The sequence below is a fragment of the Kalmanozyma brasiliensis genome, assembly GCF_000497045.1.
Source record: "Kalmanozyma brasiliensis GHG001 unplaced genomic scaffold PSEUBRA_SCAF20, whole genome shotgun sequence".
Classification (NCBI taxonomy): domain Eukaryota; kingdom Fungi; phylum Basidiomycota; class Ustilaginomycetes; order Ustilaginales; genus Kalmanozyma; species Kalmanozyma brasiliensis.
Genome location: NW_015961960.1, coordinates 391510 through 407014, shown reverse-complemented (window position 1 = coordinate 407014; position 15505 = coordinate 391510). Strand labels below are relative to the sequence as shown.

General features: G+C 58.2%; 6 protein-coding genes across 6 annotated transcripts; 2 read left to right on the top strand and 4 right to left on the bottom strand.

Annotated features, from left to right (window-relative positions):
* Positions 1-302: 302 nt before the first annotated feature.
* PSEUBRA_003247 (Proton-dependent oligopeptide transporter family) lies at positions 303-2198 on the bottom strand (the record flags this gene model as incomplete). The annotated part of the gene is made up of 1 exon (XM_016436343.1): positions 303-2198. The coding sequence occupies one exon, from the start codon at positions 2196-2198 to the stop codon at positions 303-305; it is 1896 nt and encodes a 631-aa protein (XP_016292410.1).
* Positions 2199-5197: 2999 nt separating this feature from the next.
* PSEUBRA_003246 (Conserved oligomeric Golgi complex subunit 6) lies at positions 5198-7501 on the top strand (the record flags this gene model as incomplete). The annotated part of the gene is made up of 1 exon (XM_016436371.2): positions 5198-7501. The coding sequence occupies one exon, from the start codon at positions 5198-5200 to the stop codon at positions 7499-7501; it is 2304 nt and encodes a 767-aa protein (XP_016292409.2).
* A 56-nt stretch (positions 7502-7557) lies between these two features.
* PSEUBRA_003245 (Protein of unknown function DUF92, TMEM19) lies at positions 7558-8535 on the bottom strand (the record flags this gene model as incomplete). Its single annotated transcript, XM_016436352.1, has 1 exon — positions 7558-8535. The coding sequence occupies one exon, from the start codon at positions 8533-8535 to the stop codon at positions 7558-7560; it is 978 nt and encodes a 325-aa protein (XP_016292408.1).
* A 430-nt stretch (positions 8536-8965) lies between these two features.
* Positions 8966-9832, bottom strand: PSEUBRA_003244 (Ribosomal protein S11; the record flags this gene model as incomplete). Its single annotated transcript, XM_016436353.1, has 1 exon — positions 8966-9832. The coding sequence occupies one exon, from the start codon at positions 9830-9832 to the stop codon at positions 8966-8968; it is 867 nt and encodes a 288-aa protein (XP_016292407.1).
* Positions 9833-10566: 734 nt separating this feature from the next.
* On the top strand, positions 10567-12279 carry PSEUBRA_003243 (Glycoside hydrolase, family 17; the record flags this gene model as incomplete). Its single annotated transcript, XM_016436360.1, has 1 exon — positions 10567-12279. One exon carries the CDS (start codon positions 10567-10569, stop codon positions 12277-12279), a length of 1713 nt encoding a protein of 570 aa, XP_016292406.1.
* A 154-nt stretch (positions 12280-12433) lies between these two features.
* PSEUBRA_003242 (HRDC domain protein) lies at positions 12434-15418 on the bottom strand (the record flags this gene model as incomplete). Its single annotated transcript, XM_016436345.2, has 1 exon — positions 12434-15418. One exon carries the CDS (start codon positions 15416-15418, stop codon positions 12434-12436), a length of 2985 nt encoding a protein of 994 aa, XP_016292405.2.
* Between the last annotated feature and the right edge of the window lie 87 nt (positions 15419-15505).

Below are 15505 nucleotides of genomic sequence, written 5' to 3'. Positions count from 1 at the left end.
CCAACAAGCTCAACCGGAAGGGTTGTCAAGCGCGCAATTTTGAGCTCTGTGTGTGTGATCAACGTAACATCTCAAAATCGGCGCTCGACCTCGTCCTCCCCTCGAACCGTGACGACAATGCAGGGTGACACAAGTCGTGGGTCTATTCATAAGGTGATCTGATACACGTCAAGCAAGCAGCGGTGCGCAAGTGACGTGAGAGGTATATCCGATTCAGCTGCATTCAATGCCCGTGTTACAATGAAGACGAAAGCAGCAAGCCTAAAGTACAGAGAGAGTTGTTGTGCTGGTTTAAGTCACGCTCAAGGAGCGAGCGACTTCTCCGAGTGACCGGGCTCGGACTCCTCGGCGTGCACCTTGCCGGCGTCGAGCTGGTTGAGCGCATCCTCCTCGGCGTCGAGCTTCCTGAACGAGATCGAGAAGCCGATGAAGCCGGCAAAGGCGATGCAGCCAAACACAGTGTAGCTCCAAACCAGGTTGGGGTCCTCCGAGAGGGCGATGAAGGCCTGCTGGAGGGCAGCAGCGATGGCCGAGGTGAAGAGGAACATCGACATGACGAGCGATCGCATCGACTTGGGGGCCTTGGAGAAGGCGTACTCGAGACCGGTGATGGAAGCGAGGATCTCCGAGATGGCAATGAGGATGTACGAGCCCGACTGGATCCACACGTTAAGGGGAGCGGGCACGTAGACGGCGCCGTCCTCAGATCCGTCAGCGCCAAGGTCGGCAATGCCGTCACCGTTGATGTCGTAGCACGTCGAGGCGCTCTTGCCGCACTGCGAGGTCTTGTAGATGTAGTGCTGCACGACGGCGGCCCAGACCATGGCGAGAGCGCCGGTAAGGAAACCGAGAGCAATCTTCTTGAGGGGAGTGAAGTTGATGCCGGCCTTGCGCAGAGCGGGGTAGAGGAAAAGATCGAAGATGGGAATGAGGATGATCAGAACGAAGGGGTCCAGGTTGGAGACGACCTCGTTGGGGAGACCGTTGACCTCCATGGTGGCGGCCTGCGAGACGAGGTTGTTGGTGATCTGGTTGTAGGTGAGCCAGTAGAGAGGGAACCAGAGGAAGACGGTGCAGGCCTTGAAGCCACGTCGCACCTCGTCGACCCAGGCATCGTCGAAGGTCATCCAGCGAGGCTTGGACTCGGCGGTCTGCTTGGAAGGCTTGGCGTTCTCCCAGAAGTCGTCGGCACGCATGTTCTTGACGAGAGTGATGGGGTTGAGCGACCAGCGACCCTTAGCGGCGAAAGACCAGAGGCGCATGCACTCGCCCAGGACGGAACCGGAGGGAGGCGTCTTGACATAGTACTTGCTTCCGAAAGCGAGAACGGGAATGCAGAGAGCAAAGACGATGGTGGGCAGAGTGTAAGCGAGCCAGAAGCCGACGTACTTCTCGGAAAAGGACATGCCGAGCTGTCCGCCGAGGGCGCCAATGTTGATGAAGAGGTAGAAGTACATGAAGATACGGCTGATGGTCAAGACGGGATCGACAATGACACGTTCGCCGGTTTTGAGGGTCTGGACCGACTGCTTGGAGCCGTTGACCTGCTCAGCAATCAAGGGGCTGATGGTGCTCTTGAACCAGCCCGTACCCACACCCATGATGATGATGGCGATAACGAAGCAAGCCATGGCGCCGTTCTGGTTGTCAAGGACCGTAGGAAGCGAAGAGACGATGAGGAGGACGTGTCCAACCATGGCGACGAAAACAGCGATGCAGATGGTCTTGAAACGACCCCAGCGGGTATCGGCGAGGTAGGCACCGAGGATGGGCATGAGATAGACCCAGAAAGTGTTGAAGGTGCTCAGACCGGTGGCGGCCTGCTGGCCTTCGTCGAGGGCACCCGACTGGCCGTTGGCGCCACCAGCACCGGTACGACTGTACGAGGGACGGGGCTGCTGGATGAAGTTCTGGAAGACCTGGACACATCCGTAGTACGAGAAACGCTCGGCCAGCTCGCAGAAAGCGATAGCGTAGGTGGTCCAGGGAAGCTTCTCGGGGACACGACGCAAAGTGGCGAGGTCCTCGTCGGTGGGAGCGATGAAGTCGTCGTTCGACTCGACGGCAACGCCGGACTCGAGGTGGGCGACGGGATGAGCGTCTTCCTTGCCACCGTGAGCCTTGACGTCGGCGACGTAGATGTCGCGCTGAGCCTCAGCGTGGCCAGCAATGGCGTTGTCTTGAATGTCGAGAGGCATGGTGAGGAGTGGCCACTCGGGGTTAGAGACAGGGGAAGGGATGGTGGTGGGAGGAGGGAAGAAGGGATGAGCTAACCCTAGGGACAATCTTATACGAGGAGGCAAAGAAGACAGACAGCGCGGATGAACGAGGAAGCAGGCGGACCGCCGCTTGAATGACAAACAGCCGGAAAGAGCGAGGAGATTGGACGAGGTTCTGCGCAGAAAGGGGACAAGGCCGCAGCTCCGATTGCGTTGGTTTCATCTCAGCTTTGATCCGCGGTGGGCGATTGGACCGTTCGTTCGCGGGCTTGATCTGAGCTTAATGCAGGTCCCACACTCTTCTCTCTTCTCACGGAAGACATCTCTTGTTCGGTAGCTCCGATAAGGACGAGGAGCGCGTTGGTCTCATGGTCGGTCGTGTGCCTGCGTCTCTGCGTTTTCGGATACCGCCGATAGCACGCCGGTCAGCAGAGGTATGGATCAGTACAAGCGAGTCGGCTGTTGCGCGAGGCTTTGCCACATGAGAAACATCGACCCTAGTTAGCCCAGAAGGCCACTGCAAAGCCCGAACAAGGGAGAACAACGGCGCAAAGCGAGCGAGGTTGTTTCAAGCCCAGGGTTGGCTTGGAGAGAGATACGAAAACACTTGTGTTGTGCGAGCCAAGCCTGTCACGCTGCTTGACAGCTGCACTCCGCCAGTCTCGTTCGCTTGGCAAAATGTTAATATTTTTCGGTCTTTGACTTAAGTTGTGCGTTTGGCGAGGTTGTCCGCTGATACGCACAGGCTTGAGTCGGATCGGCTATCCAAGCACAATGGCTACGAGCGAGTTCGAACGCCTAGTCTCATCAGCATGAATTCTGTTTCGCCATCGCTTCAGAGCAGGTCCATTCTATCTCGCACGCCATTGTGTGGCCACAGCATTGATGACGAAAAAGCTGATCATCTACTATCTGGGTTGAACGAGGGGCTGGAATGGGACGATGGCGTCAACTTTGAAAGCGTGTCCCCCTTCGACGACCGGACTCGAAAGGTTGCCAGGAAGCGAGTTCGGATGAGCCTTGTCCGTGTCGACCTCGAGAGAGCATGCATGCATCTGAACGCCTTTCCCCTTGTATCACCACGCTCTCGCTGCCCTTTGGCTCGTCTGTCTCCCCCCATCCATGATGCCCCGCACTTGCTTATCGGCGCATCACCTTGATCACAGCCGAAGGGTCGGTGAGAATGGATCAACGTGACCCCGCACTCAGACGCCAGAGACGAGTTCGTCGGTGTTACCGGTCTGTCCGATATCGAAAGTCGACGTAGCATGCTGAGTCTTTTGTACCCCCGTCCTTGCTTTTGCCGGTCAAGCTTTTGCGCGCTGCTACTGACCGACACCACCGACCTCGACTCGTGCTCTTCCTCGCTTCATCGGCTGTAAGTGGCCGAAAGCAAGCTTACACAGGCAATGTGATACTCTCAAAGCCGGGTGGGCAGACCGCTGTCATCTGTCAGCGACGTCCGAGTCTGATTGATGATCTGCAGCACAGCTGCAAGGAGCGGCTTTCGAAGGAATGACTGGCATTGAACAGGTTGACCGCCAAGAAACTCGCTTGTGCAAAGACACGCACAGAAGGCGTTCAACCACGGACCGCGTGAGTCGTGGGTCTGCGGCGGAACGACCGTTGGCCACAGGTTCGCATCACTGTCTTCCGAACGCTTTTGCTGCAGCTCGATTTTCTTTTTCGTGCTCCGCTCCCGCACCCGTCCGCAACCGCCGATTCAGCTGCCGCCCGTCTAGCCTGCAGACTTGTGTTCGTCGCGCTCTCTTGATCGTGCGCGAGTGAGTCCGCCCGAGTGTACAGCGCCTTCACCTAGCACTTGGTAGCGTTTGGGAAGCTGCTGTGAAGGGAGCCTTGTACGGTTTCAGCCGATTGCAATCCAATCTGTGCTGTGAACTGCGTCTAGCGTTTGTTTGTCACGCTTTCCGATGCGCCTCCCAGCCAATCACTTGCGGGAAACTCTCCGAGAAAAAAAGTTTTTTGCATTTCATGTTTCTACCGCTGCAGACGCGCGTCTGTGCAAATCTGGCAATTTCGAATTCTCCCATCTGGCATCGGTCATTCCGCCGTTTCATGCAAACAGCCACCGCTGGCGCTGGACTCAAGACCAAGCGCGTGGGGACTTTTCACTCACCAATGCAAGCTGCATACGCCTCAATAGGTATATGTCAGCCGACTGCTTTATCTAGGGTGGGAAGTCATGAGGGCCGTGGAAAGTGTGCAGGGATAGATTCAGGAGCGTCCCCTACTGCGAAAAGGGGCCATCATCTTCGCAGGATGATCGGATAGCCGGGCTGATACCCGGTCCAGAAACAACGAGCTGACCTTCTTACGGATTGTCCGCTTTGTCACACAGCACAGAACTTGACCCGCGCGAATCATCGTCAGCAATCGGAAGCAGCATCGGACCGTCGTCTGCGATGATTGGCTGCGCGCAGAAGCGGACCATACGAACCGGTCTCGACCTCGATCTGACCAGTCCGACTGCTCATTGGTGGGCTAGGTCACCGATGCACGTCTTTTCTGTCAACGTCCATCACCGTCAAACCACTCAAATTAAGAGGTACGCTCCACCATTGGCTGGCGATCCATTGCCACGAGGTCGAGACTCGAAACGATGGCGTGATTGAGTCGGTCTTGTCCAGCTCGACCTAGATGGTGGAGCCAATCAGTCTTGACGACTATCGACGATCATCAGCTGGGCTCTCCGTCGAGATGTCGTTGCGCAGATCTTTCTGATGGGAAGATGCTTTGAAAATGGTCGGCCAGATGTCCGGTTTAACAAAAGTTGGGAAATTCAGGTCATCGGGTCTAAGTCGAATCTTGATCAGATATGCATGCACAGGCCACGAGACGCCTCCGCCTGAAACCCTGAACGACGCCAAGTTCTTCTTGCAGCTCGATTCTTTCCAACACCAACACAAACGAGCCTCGCTCGCCTCGACACTGTCCGGCCACCCACAAGCGTCATCGACATGACCGCGACTCAGCCCGACGGGCTTGGCCTGCTATCACCAGGTCCATCAACCAGATTTGCTGCCAACGATGTCGCAGGCCCCTCGTCAGCTTCATCCGCGACGCGACCGTTGGCAACACGAGTCCGTTCCGTGCTGCTGCAAGGGCCCAGCGACGGCAAGGACATCCGCAGAGCGCTCGACACCCTTGCAGAGATGTATCCGGCCGCCTCAAGCTCAAGCTCCGGCTCCTCCACCCAGACCGCACAACGAGACACCAATCTCCGCAGGCCACCAGCCAAGCCACCAACCAGCTCCTCTTCTGACCCTCTCCACCTCGTCGACACCGCTCGGGCCCGTCGCGACCTCGAAGGCGACATCCAATCACGCATGCTCAATGCGACAGATGACATCATTCGTGTTCTCCAGACCGTCGACGACGGCCTAGTTCGCCTTTCATCCGACGTTGCTGCGATGCACACTTCCTGCAACACCGTCCAAGACAAGCTACGCGCAGCAGAAGAATCTAGTCGCTACCTCGTCGAACATGCCGAGGGTCTCGAGCGACAGCGAGCAGCTGCACTGACGCAGGTCGAAGTGGCCAACCTCTTCCTCTCGCGCTTCACTCTTTCTGAGGCCGAGCGCGCCTCGATCTACTCTCGCGAAGTGCGCGTGGCTCAGGATCTATTCGGGGCCATGGACAAGCTGCAGCGCATACGTAGCGAGTGTCAGGTTCTTCTTCAAGGGTCCGAGTCTGCGCCTGCGTCCGGGTCGACGGCCAGTGCGGGCGGAGGCACTCGCGCAGGGATGGACATCATGAAATCCACCGCCGATGATCTCGATCAAGCCTACCAGAAGCTATACAAGTGGTGCTCTTTCGAGTTCCGTCAACCTGTCAAGGAAGGTCTCGAAGTATCACCCAGTCTCCGCGAGGCGACGAGTCGACTCAAACACGCACGTCAAGACCTGTTGCGGAGCGCACTCACCACGCTGGTCCAAACGCGCAGCTCCATCCTCGCCAACGCCTTCATGGCGGCGCTGACGATGGGTGCGGGACCACCGACGTATTTGCCGGGACCGATCGAGCTGCACGCGCACGATCCGACACGGTACGTAGGTGACATGCTCGCCTGGATCCACCAGACCGTGGCGTCGGAGCGCGAGTTCCTCACCGCCCTGTTTGACGAGAAGGAGGGTGAAGGCGGTCGACGCACCGGTCAACGACGTCGTGGGCTAGAGGGCTCATTGGACCTCACAGGATCTGATCCGGACTCGTTACGCCTCGGCCCTGGCGAAGCGCTCGTCCGCGAAGTGTTGAACTCGAACCTCGACGGCTGCTGTCGCCCACTCAATCTGCGCATTCAGCAAACCCTTCGCTCACAAGAAGGCAGCGTAACATCCTACCGTCTCGCCCACCTCGTTCAATTCTACCGCTCGATCATGGCTAAAACCATCGGCTCGCGCGCTAGCCTCAGCAAGACCCTGGGCGAGCTCTCCGATTTGGCGGTGAGCGCGTTTGCCGACACGGTCGAGCGGCAGAAGCGCGGGATCGAGCGGTACGATGGCGCACCGGAAACGGATCTCTCGCTCCCGCCGCCGCTCGTTGCGGGAATCAGCACGGTCAAAGAGCTCATGGGCGAATTCTCACGGTCGCTACCTGAAGACGTCCCGCACAGCGAACCACAGCCCCCAACAGAGCCGTCGAAGGTAGCCGCGTCTTTGAGCAACTTCGACTTTGTGCTGATCAACCTCGTGGACCCGCTGATCGCGTTGGTAGAACGCATGGCGGGGGTGCACATCTCCAAACGGCCCCGCTCGCGCTCCGAAGAGATGGCGCGGTGGGAAGCGCGTATCTTCACCTGCAACTGTCTTGAAGCGCTCAGCTCGACTCTCGACAAGCATCCCTTCGCCTCATGGAAGGCGGGTCAGCTGCACAGCTCACTCGAGCGCACGCTGGGAGAGCTGACAGAGGAACACGCGGTCAACCTTCTGCAGCGCTCCGGCCTGGCAACTGTTCTCACAGCCATGAAGGCAAGGAAGGAGGGGACGAAGCTGTCAAGCGTACCTGGAGCGAGGGGTGCAGAGGTGCTGGGGGCGCTGACGACGTTCGAGCAGTGTCTGGCGCAGGAAGATCTGCTCACGTCAAGGAATCTGGCAAGGCTGGCTAGCCCAGCGGCTAGACACAGGGTGCATATTGCGGGTCTGCAACGCATGACACAGTCGTATCGAGACATCGTGGAGGCCGTACAGGACAGGACGAATGGGTACGAGGACGGCTTGGTCAAGACGACCCCCGAGCACGTGGGCATTCTGCTCGGTCTCTAATCGCACCGCTTCTCTTAGCATGCGATCATCTGTGTGTGAACGTATTGTCATTTGCGTCAGAACAGCTTCGTCCCAATCCATGCAGTCCCCACCGCGGTCGCCGCAGAGGCGACAAAGTTGACCGCGTTGTTACTGAGCACGTTCCACCCTGTGACGCTGACCCACGTCGCGTTGGGCTCATCCTGCTTCTTGCCATCCAGCACATCAATCACCTGGCCGACGAGGACCTTTTTGCTGCTCGGATTGTACAGCGTCTGCTGAAGTGTTGCGCCTAGCACGCTGTCCAGCAGTGATCCCGCAAGCCCGGCCGCGGTGAGCAGCGCAACCAGCTTTGCGTGCCCCTCGACGTTGAGGTCAGAATGCGTGGTGAGGAGGGAGAGGCTCATCGTCACCCCAATCAGTGTGCCTCCTAGCGCCGAGACCACCAAGCCGAGTGGAGAGACGCCACCATTCGTCCCCTTGGGCACCCTCCTCCACGGGCTAGTGACCAACCTCGGTTCGGCGGTTGAAAGGATGCCGAGTTCGGAAGCGAACGTATCACCCATGCACGCAGCATAATGTCCACCCACCACCAGCGTCAGCATCAGGTTCGACAGCTCCACCCTTCGCCCTGCCACCTCCAGCACCCTTACCGCGTTCGAGAGCGGGTCTACCACGTCTCTGCCCTCGTTGAGATATCGGAATGCTAGACATGCGACGACGGCGGTGAAGCTGTTGCACAGCACCTGCCACGCGGATCGGTTGCCCGAGGTCGTATCCCTCTTCTTTCCGTTTTCCGCCGGGGTCGGTGCGGGAGGTTCGATGGCGTGCGTCTCGAGAGACTCCTTGATCTGCGCTTTGAACTTTGTCGCTCGCGATCCGGCAAGGTAGAAGGTGATGAGCGTCAACCCGAACCCCACGAACGGGTTGGCCATGGACGCGTAGCCCACGAGACCGGCCGTGATGGCTCCATCGAGGGAGAGCGAGCCTTTGCGGTAACCAGAGAAGCCGAGGTAGCCGGCGATGCCGAGGGGTATCGGGTAGAGTTGTGGCATGATGGCGGCGGGCTTACCCCTGATCGCGTTCGAGGGGAAGCAAGTCGGAGCAGGAGGTGGAAGCGAAGGATGGGAAGTGGAGCGAGCGAGACCCTTGAAGACTTGGTCGGGTCTGTGCGTGTGGGCGATCGGGACTGCAATTGTTGCCCGATTTCAGACTAAGCCTGGAATACTCCTCTGTACGATCCTACGGCTCTTCGACGGCGACTCGAGTATCCCTTGCAGGTCAGTCTAAGTGCTCTTCGCAGCCAGAGACCTCTCAGGAGGCTGAAATTTCGTGCAAGGCGGACATGTGCGCATGGAATGATGATTTTGGTCGTTTGCGTTCAAAGTAAAAGTACATCTGGGATCCTCTAGCAGCTCTTACGCCGGCAATCTCAGCAGCCGCATATGCTTGTGAAAACCAACATAACCATTGAGAGTGGTCCCTCTACAACATCCTGCGCTTCTTCGGCCTGACACCTCCGATCTTGACCGGCGTCTTATCGGTCATCTTGCTGATCAGATTCTTGGTCGCCTGACCCTCACCAGCCAACATGGCCCTATACACTGCCTCCCTTCCCTGTCCGAACCCGTTCCAAAGCACCTCCAAGTGCTGGATCCGCCATGCATCCTTGAACTCGTTGATCTTGCCAAACATGGAGAACGCCGCACGGTAGCCAGCCTCGTAACCGGAGCGGGCGGACTTTTTGAAGCCCACACTGCCACCTGAGGCGGAGGCGAGCGGGTCGCCAGAGGGAGAGGTGAGGGTGAGGATGGTGTTGTTACGCGAAGAGTTGACGAAGAGGCGATGAGGAAGGGCGGAGGAGGATTGGAAGAGGGTCGAGGAGTAGCGCGAGGCTGCAGAACCGCGGACGATGGGGGAAGCGCGGTCGCGGAACGAGGAGGATGCGGAGGCTTCGTCGGCAGCGGCAGCTTCAGAGCCAGGGAGGGACGATACCGCATCGAGGGAGCCAAGAATGTCGTCGAGGTTGGTGGGCGCTGCTGGCCTGCCTGCGCTCGTTGCGGTGGAAGCAGCCGACTCGGCTTCAGCTTGGGCGGAGAGCTCGCGCTGCTGAGCATCGGATACATTGTTGCTGCCTGCCGAGGTGGGGTCGGAAGTAGGCTGTCCTGATGTCTGTGCCTCGAGCTGCTGTGTGATTGCCGACTTGTCCTCCTCGCTGTTGAATCGTAATGACGACGATGAGAATTGGCGGATGACGGAGCCAGACGGTTGCATTTGACGAGCCGCGGATGAGCCTGATGCGACTGCGCGCATGGCTTTTGGCGCCCATGAGCTTGCGAGTCGTTGAAGCATTGTTGCTATGGTGTGCGAATAGGGATAGTGGGTGATCAATGGTGGTCGATGTCGACGAGCAAGTCGATGAGTGTTGCTGATGAGAAGGATTCGAGCTTTCTTCTCGGCTTTGCCTGTCGAGCTTTTCCTCATCGTTCGTAGTCACGCTGACATAATGAGAATCAGTTACATGTTAAGACACAACTCGACTCCAGCACCAATTTTGAACTTCCAAGTGTTGGGCACTTGGCCAGTGTGTTCCTAAAATGGAAGTTGGCGAGCTGTCAAACAAAGCGAGCCCCTGTCTCTATCCAAACACCACCTTGGCCTTTCAACTCGCATCCTGCCTGGCACTTCAACACGAGCCAATTGCGTTGCTTCGATCAGCGAGTATCAGGGAGCCTTACCGATGATAAAGCAGAAGCAGTCGCTTGGACGAGCAAAGATGAAGGTCAAGGCGTTTAGAGGCCCCCAAAGTACCCAAGCACTAAAAAGTTAGAAGAGCATCTACCTGCGGCGTCTTTTTGGTCGTCATGCGCCGCTGCACAGACGACGGCGAAATTCGACTCCGCCCCCTTTCATCCCGGTCCACCCTTCCCAACCCACCTGCAACACTACGTTGGCTGAACGAGTCTATGGACTCAGAACGCGTGTTCTCTGCTTCTCATGAAGACCGTTGCCAATTTGCATTCCATCTCATCTCACTTCCACCACCATCATTGTCACAGCATCTCGCACGTTGAGACCTCTGTACGATGGCCGATCGCTACACCGCTTCTCCTTATCGGAGCAGCAGGCAATACAACGCTGCCCCCGCATCCTCTTCCTCGCACCATCATGGCGCATACAACGACAACATTGACGTCGACACCGTCGACTACGACGATACGGGCGTTCCCGCTCCTCACCATCTTGCCACTTCTCACTCGGTCTCACCCTACCCAGCCCCTCTTGTAGCACCTACGCCGCTCTCGCCTGCACGACGACATCTGAACGAGATGCAAGAGCTGCACGCCGCCCCTTCCGGCTACGTCTCCCAATCTCCCTTCCGCTCTTCGCTGGCCCTTTCACCAGACACGATCCGTGGAGGCTATCTTCCGACCTTTGACAGTCACGACACGCTCTACTACCAGAACGAGCCCAAATTTGGGCAGTACGACGACGATGGTGCCTCGACTTACTACTCGCACCGCGATTCTGGAGACGCTTGGGCCATGGAGGACGCTGAACACCAGGGTGCGCACGACTCGCTCGCTCAGTCTCGCGACCGCTACATTAAGCGCAAGTCCGCTGCACTCGCGGCTACCGAGTCGGCCTACAACTTGGCACCGCCGAAACCGGCCCGCTTTCCCTTCCTCGCCGCCCTCGCTCCGCACAAAAAATACCTCATCGCGGCGGGCTCCATCCTTGCCGCCATCGTCTTTGCCGTCATCATCTTCTTCGCCACTCGTCACAACACTAACGCGACCATCGTCGACGGCCCCTTGACCAACAGCGGTCCCTCGGGCAATCCGACAGCTGGCGTGGTCAAGTCGGACAAGTCGGACCCGAGCAAGTTCGACAAGGATCCCCGCTTGCACCACTCGATGTACGGAATCTGCTACACGCCCTTCCATGCGCAGTATCCTTCGTGCGGCGCGACACAGAGCAATGTCACGGAGGACATTCAGCTTCTCTCCCAGCTGACATCGCGTGTCCGACTGTACGGCTCGGACTGTCAGACCTCCCAGATGGTGCTTGAGGCGATCAAGCAGACCAAGGTCGACATGACCGTCTTCCTCGCCGTATGGATCGACGACAACGCCGACACGGTCCAGCGTCAGATCGACAACGTCGTCGATGCAGTCAAGACCTACGGCACGGACCACATTGCCGGCATCACAGTCGGCAACGAGTACCTTCTCAATGGTGGAAGTGTCACCACTCTCCTCGCTCACATCGCTGCTGTAAACACTACTGTCAACGCTCTCCCCAACCTCGGCAAGTACATCCCCATCGGCACGGCTGATGCAGGCAGCATGGTCTCGACTCAGCTTGCCACTGGAGCAGACTACGTGATGGCCAACGTGCACCCGTGGTTCGGCGGTCTCCCCGTCGACCAAGCCGCCGGATGGATCTACGAGTACACCAACACCAACGAGCCCTCCACCGCGCTGCTCGCGCCCAACAAGCCTACGCTCTACGTCGCCGAAGCCGGCTGGCCCACCGGCGCCAACCAGACCAGCCTCATGACCTACCAGGGTGCCACGGCGGGCATTGCTGAGCTCAACACGTTCCTCCAGACCTTTGTCTGTCAGTCCAACGCCAACTTTACGCAGAGCGCCCTCCAGCCCAGCTTTATTTTCGAGGCCTTCGACGAGCCGTGGAAGGACGTGCTGTACGGAGGCGTCGAGGCTCACTGGGGCCTGTTCGATGCGAACAAGAAGCTCAAGGATGGTCTTGTCATTCCGGATTGCGCTGCGCCTTAACCACGGACCCTTCGCCACACGCAACCCAATCTTCAGCGCTTCGGTCTGCTCTCGATTTCTGTATATCACCTGCACTTCAGAACAATACATTGATTGCCTTTCTCACGTTCACAGGTGCTGCTGTCTGTGCGAAAAGTGGTAAAAGCACGACCACTCAGCCATGCTTCCTCCTCGCCCTGTCCCTAGGCTGTCTAAAGATAGCTTCGTCGATCTTGTCGCCGCCCTTCTTTCCGTGGTCCTTGCCCTGTTGCTGCTTCTTCTTGTCTCCCCCCTTCGGTCTATCCTCCTTCTTCGGCGCCGGAGACTGGAACGCGTCTCCGGTAGCGGAAAAGTCGAATTCGCCGTCAAACTTCTCCTTCCGCTTCTTAGGCTGGGGCGCGACAGCATCGGTGCGTGCTTCCGCCTTGCGCTTCTTCTTGAGCTCCTTCTTGGATGGCATTGATTCGTCTTGCGGTGTAGAGTGACCCTGAGCCGTGGACTTGGGCTTCTTGGGCTTGGACTTGAATGCGGTGGAGACGACGATGTAGTCTTCCTTCTCCGAGGCGTCGTCGTCCTCTTCCACATGTTCTGCCGAGGCTGGAGCTGTAGCCGCGTCGTCGACAGCGACTGGCTCTGCTGGCATAGGTGTGGAGGTGGTGCTTTCCTGCTGCATAGGAACATCGTCGGCATCATCGAATCCATGCGACGGCGCCGTACTGCCAAAGAGACTGCCAACTTGACTGATGAATCCAGCTTTGACGGCGTCGAGCTTGGCTGCTGCCTTGTTCGTGCGGTTGCCGGTCGCCGAGGTACCGAAAAGCTTTGATGAGGTCGAGCTGAGCGTCGACTTGGGAGCAGCGGGAGCTTTCGATTGTCCGAACAAGTTCGATGCGAACGATCGCACCGCACCACCCAACGTAAGTCGCGAAGCAGCGGTTGCTGGTGCAGCAGATGTGTCGGACCAGACGGAAGCATCGACTGCTGGCTGTGCGCCTGCGGCCTGACTGATGGCTGAGATGGATGTCTGAGTCGCCGAGGTGGGCTCCGGATGCTTCTTCGCTGCAACGGTCGGTGTGCCTCGAGCGACAGACTCCCCGACATCCATCTCGTTGTCTTGACTGCCGTTCAGCAAAGCCTGTGAGAGCTTTTGCTTCTTCTCCTCGGTCCGCTTCTCCTGATCCTTCTCCCACGCGCTTGCCTCCGCTTGGGTCAGCTTGACCAGCTCCTCCACCCTCTTCTTCAGTCCTGTAGCGTTGGGCGGGATGCAGGCGAGCACACCTTCCTTGGTGGTTGGCGCCCTCGTTGCCAGCATCATGAGGTTGCTTGCGCCCAAAATATACCTAGGCGACTCGTCCTCCTCCCTTGCCACACCGTCCCTCCATTGATGCAATGCTCGCACCAGTCGCTCCTCCTTCTTCATCTCGCTCAGCTCCTGTCGGTCCTCGGTGCCGAGAGCAGCTTCGCCGCCCCACTTTCGCCAGACGCTGCGCCAGCCTTCGCGGGTCTCGCCTTCGCTGTCCCACTCCTCCTTGGCGTAGGTCGCCATTGCCACATCCTTGCTGCGCTCGAACACCTCTCGGATGCCGTTGACGCCGCCTGCTTCCATGAGCTCGTGGCGCAAGTTGTCGTAGATGTAAAGCAGTGTGTGTGTGTCGCTCCTTGCGTAATAGAGCATCTCTTTCGGCAGAGGTCGAATCCTCCAGTCTGCCAGCTGATACCGCTTGTCGGCGTCAAAGTTGCAGTACCGCGCCATCAGGTAGTTCAAGCCGTGACTGGGAAACAACAGCACGTTGGTGGCGTGATACGTGTCGAATAGGTTGACGAGGTACAGTCCGAGATCGCGCTGCAACCACAAGACGTCGTGGTTGGCACCGTGGAGCACCTTGACTTTGGCAGGGTTGGTAAACGACGAGTTGAGCATCTCAGCGTGCTGTCGAACCTCATCTGAGATGGTGTCGATGATCCAGTCGCCCCATCGTGTCGAGAGCTGCATGAGACAAACGATGCCCTGGTAGGTGCGGTAGGAATGATGTTCGAGGTCGATGGCAATCTCCTGAACACGGTCTTCGTCCAGGTGATCGCGAAGCTGTTCGATTTGCTGCTTGGTCGAGACCCATTGGAAGGGGCACGCGTCGGTCGATAGTGAAGGCTCCTTCTCGTTGAGTGGTGGTGGCGGGTTGTCCTTCTGGCTGGGGTCTGGCTTTGAGAGGGCGTGTGTTGGCGGTTCCGAATGCGAAATCTCGTGGTAGTAAGGATTGTCGAGAGGATCTCCCTCGGCGCAGTACATGCCTCTCCTTGGTCCACGCGGCAGAGGGTTGCCGTCTGCACCCATGCGTGGCGGGTTGATATGCCCGAGCGGAACCTTTGCGTTTGGCTTTCCGAGCTTGAGTCTAGGCTGCCAAAGCGTGTCTGCCGAGTTGTCTGCTTTGATCGTGAAATTCTTCTGTGGTGGCGGGATAGGTGCGTTGAGGACCCAGGAAGGAAGGTTGCCTGTCTTGGGCAGTGCTTTGCCATTCTGAACTGCGGTCATAGCCTGCATTCTCGCACCTGCTCCTTGCTCCCCAGTGGCACTCGCCGCATTCTCGTCGTTTGCTGCTGCGACTTTGCGTGGCGCCAGCTTGCCCGTGTATTCGTCGAGGCAAGTGTCGGCGCTCTCGAGAAGGTGATCTACGAGCTCACCGAGGTTGGAAGCGAAGCTTTCGTTGGTCGTCACATCCGCCAGATCGAGGTCCATTTCCACGCTGCCTTTCGCTTTCTTAGTCGAGCTGGTGCCGCTTCCCTTGGCGAGAGGGATCTTCGGTGCGCGCGAGTCGGATGCGATCCATCCCGAAAGCTGCGAGATGGATTGAAGTATGCGATCTGACTCCGTATCGAGCTTCTTTGCGAGCTTGCGATCCATGCTGCGGTGGAATGCGAGGTCGCCGTGGCTAGGGATCGCCGCCGCATGGCGAGTGAGAGGCTGCAAAGCTGACTGCAGCTTCAACAGATATGCCGGGAGGTCTGTCTTCGGATCTGGTAGCGCCGAAGATGATGGTTCTGGTGTTGATGCGGCTGATGTTGCGGCCGAGGAAGAGCCCGAGGGTGCCGCAGCTAGAGCCGTATTGGCCGATGCCGCCTTTGACGGCTTCGACGAGCCAAGCTTGTCTTTCGCTCCCGCCATGATGATGTTGTCAGGTGACCGTGCTGCTTTCGATGAGCTGAGCAGCAGCAGTGATGGTGGTGAAAGACGTTGCTCGCCATCATCAAC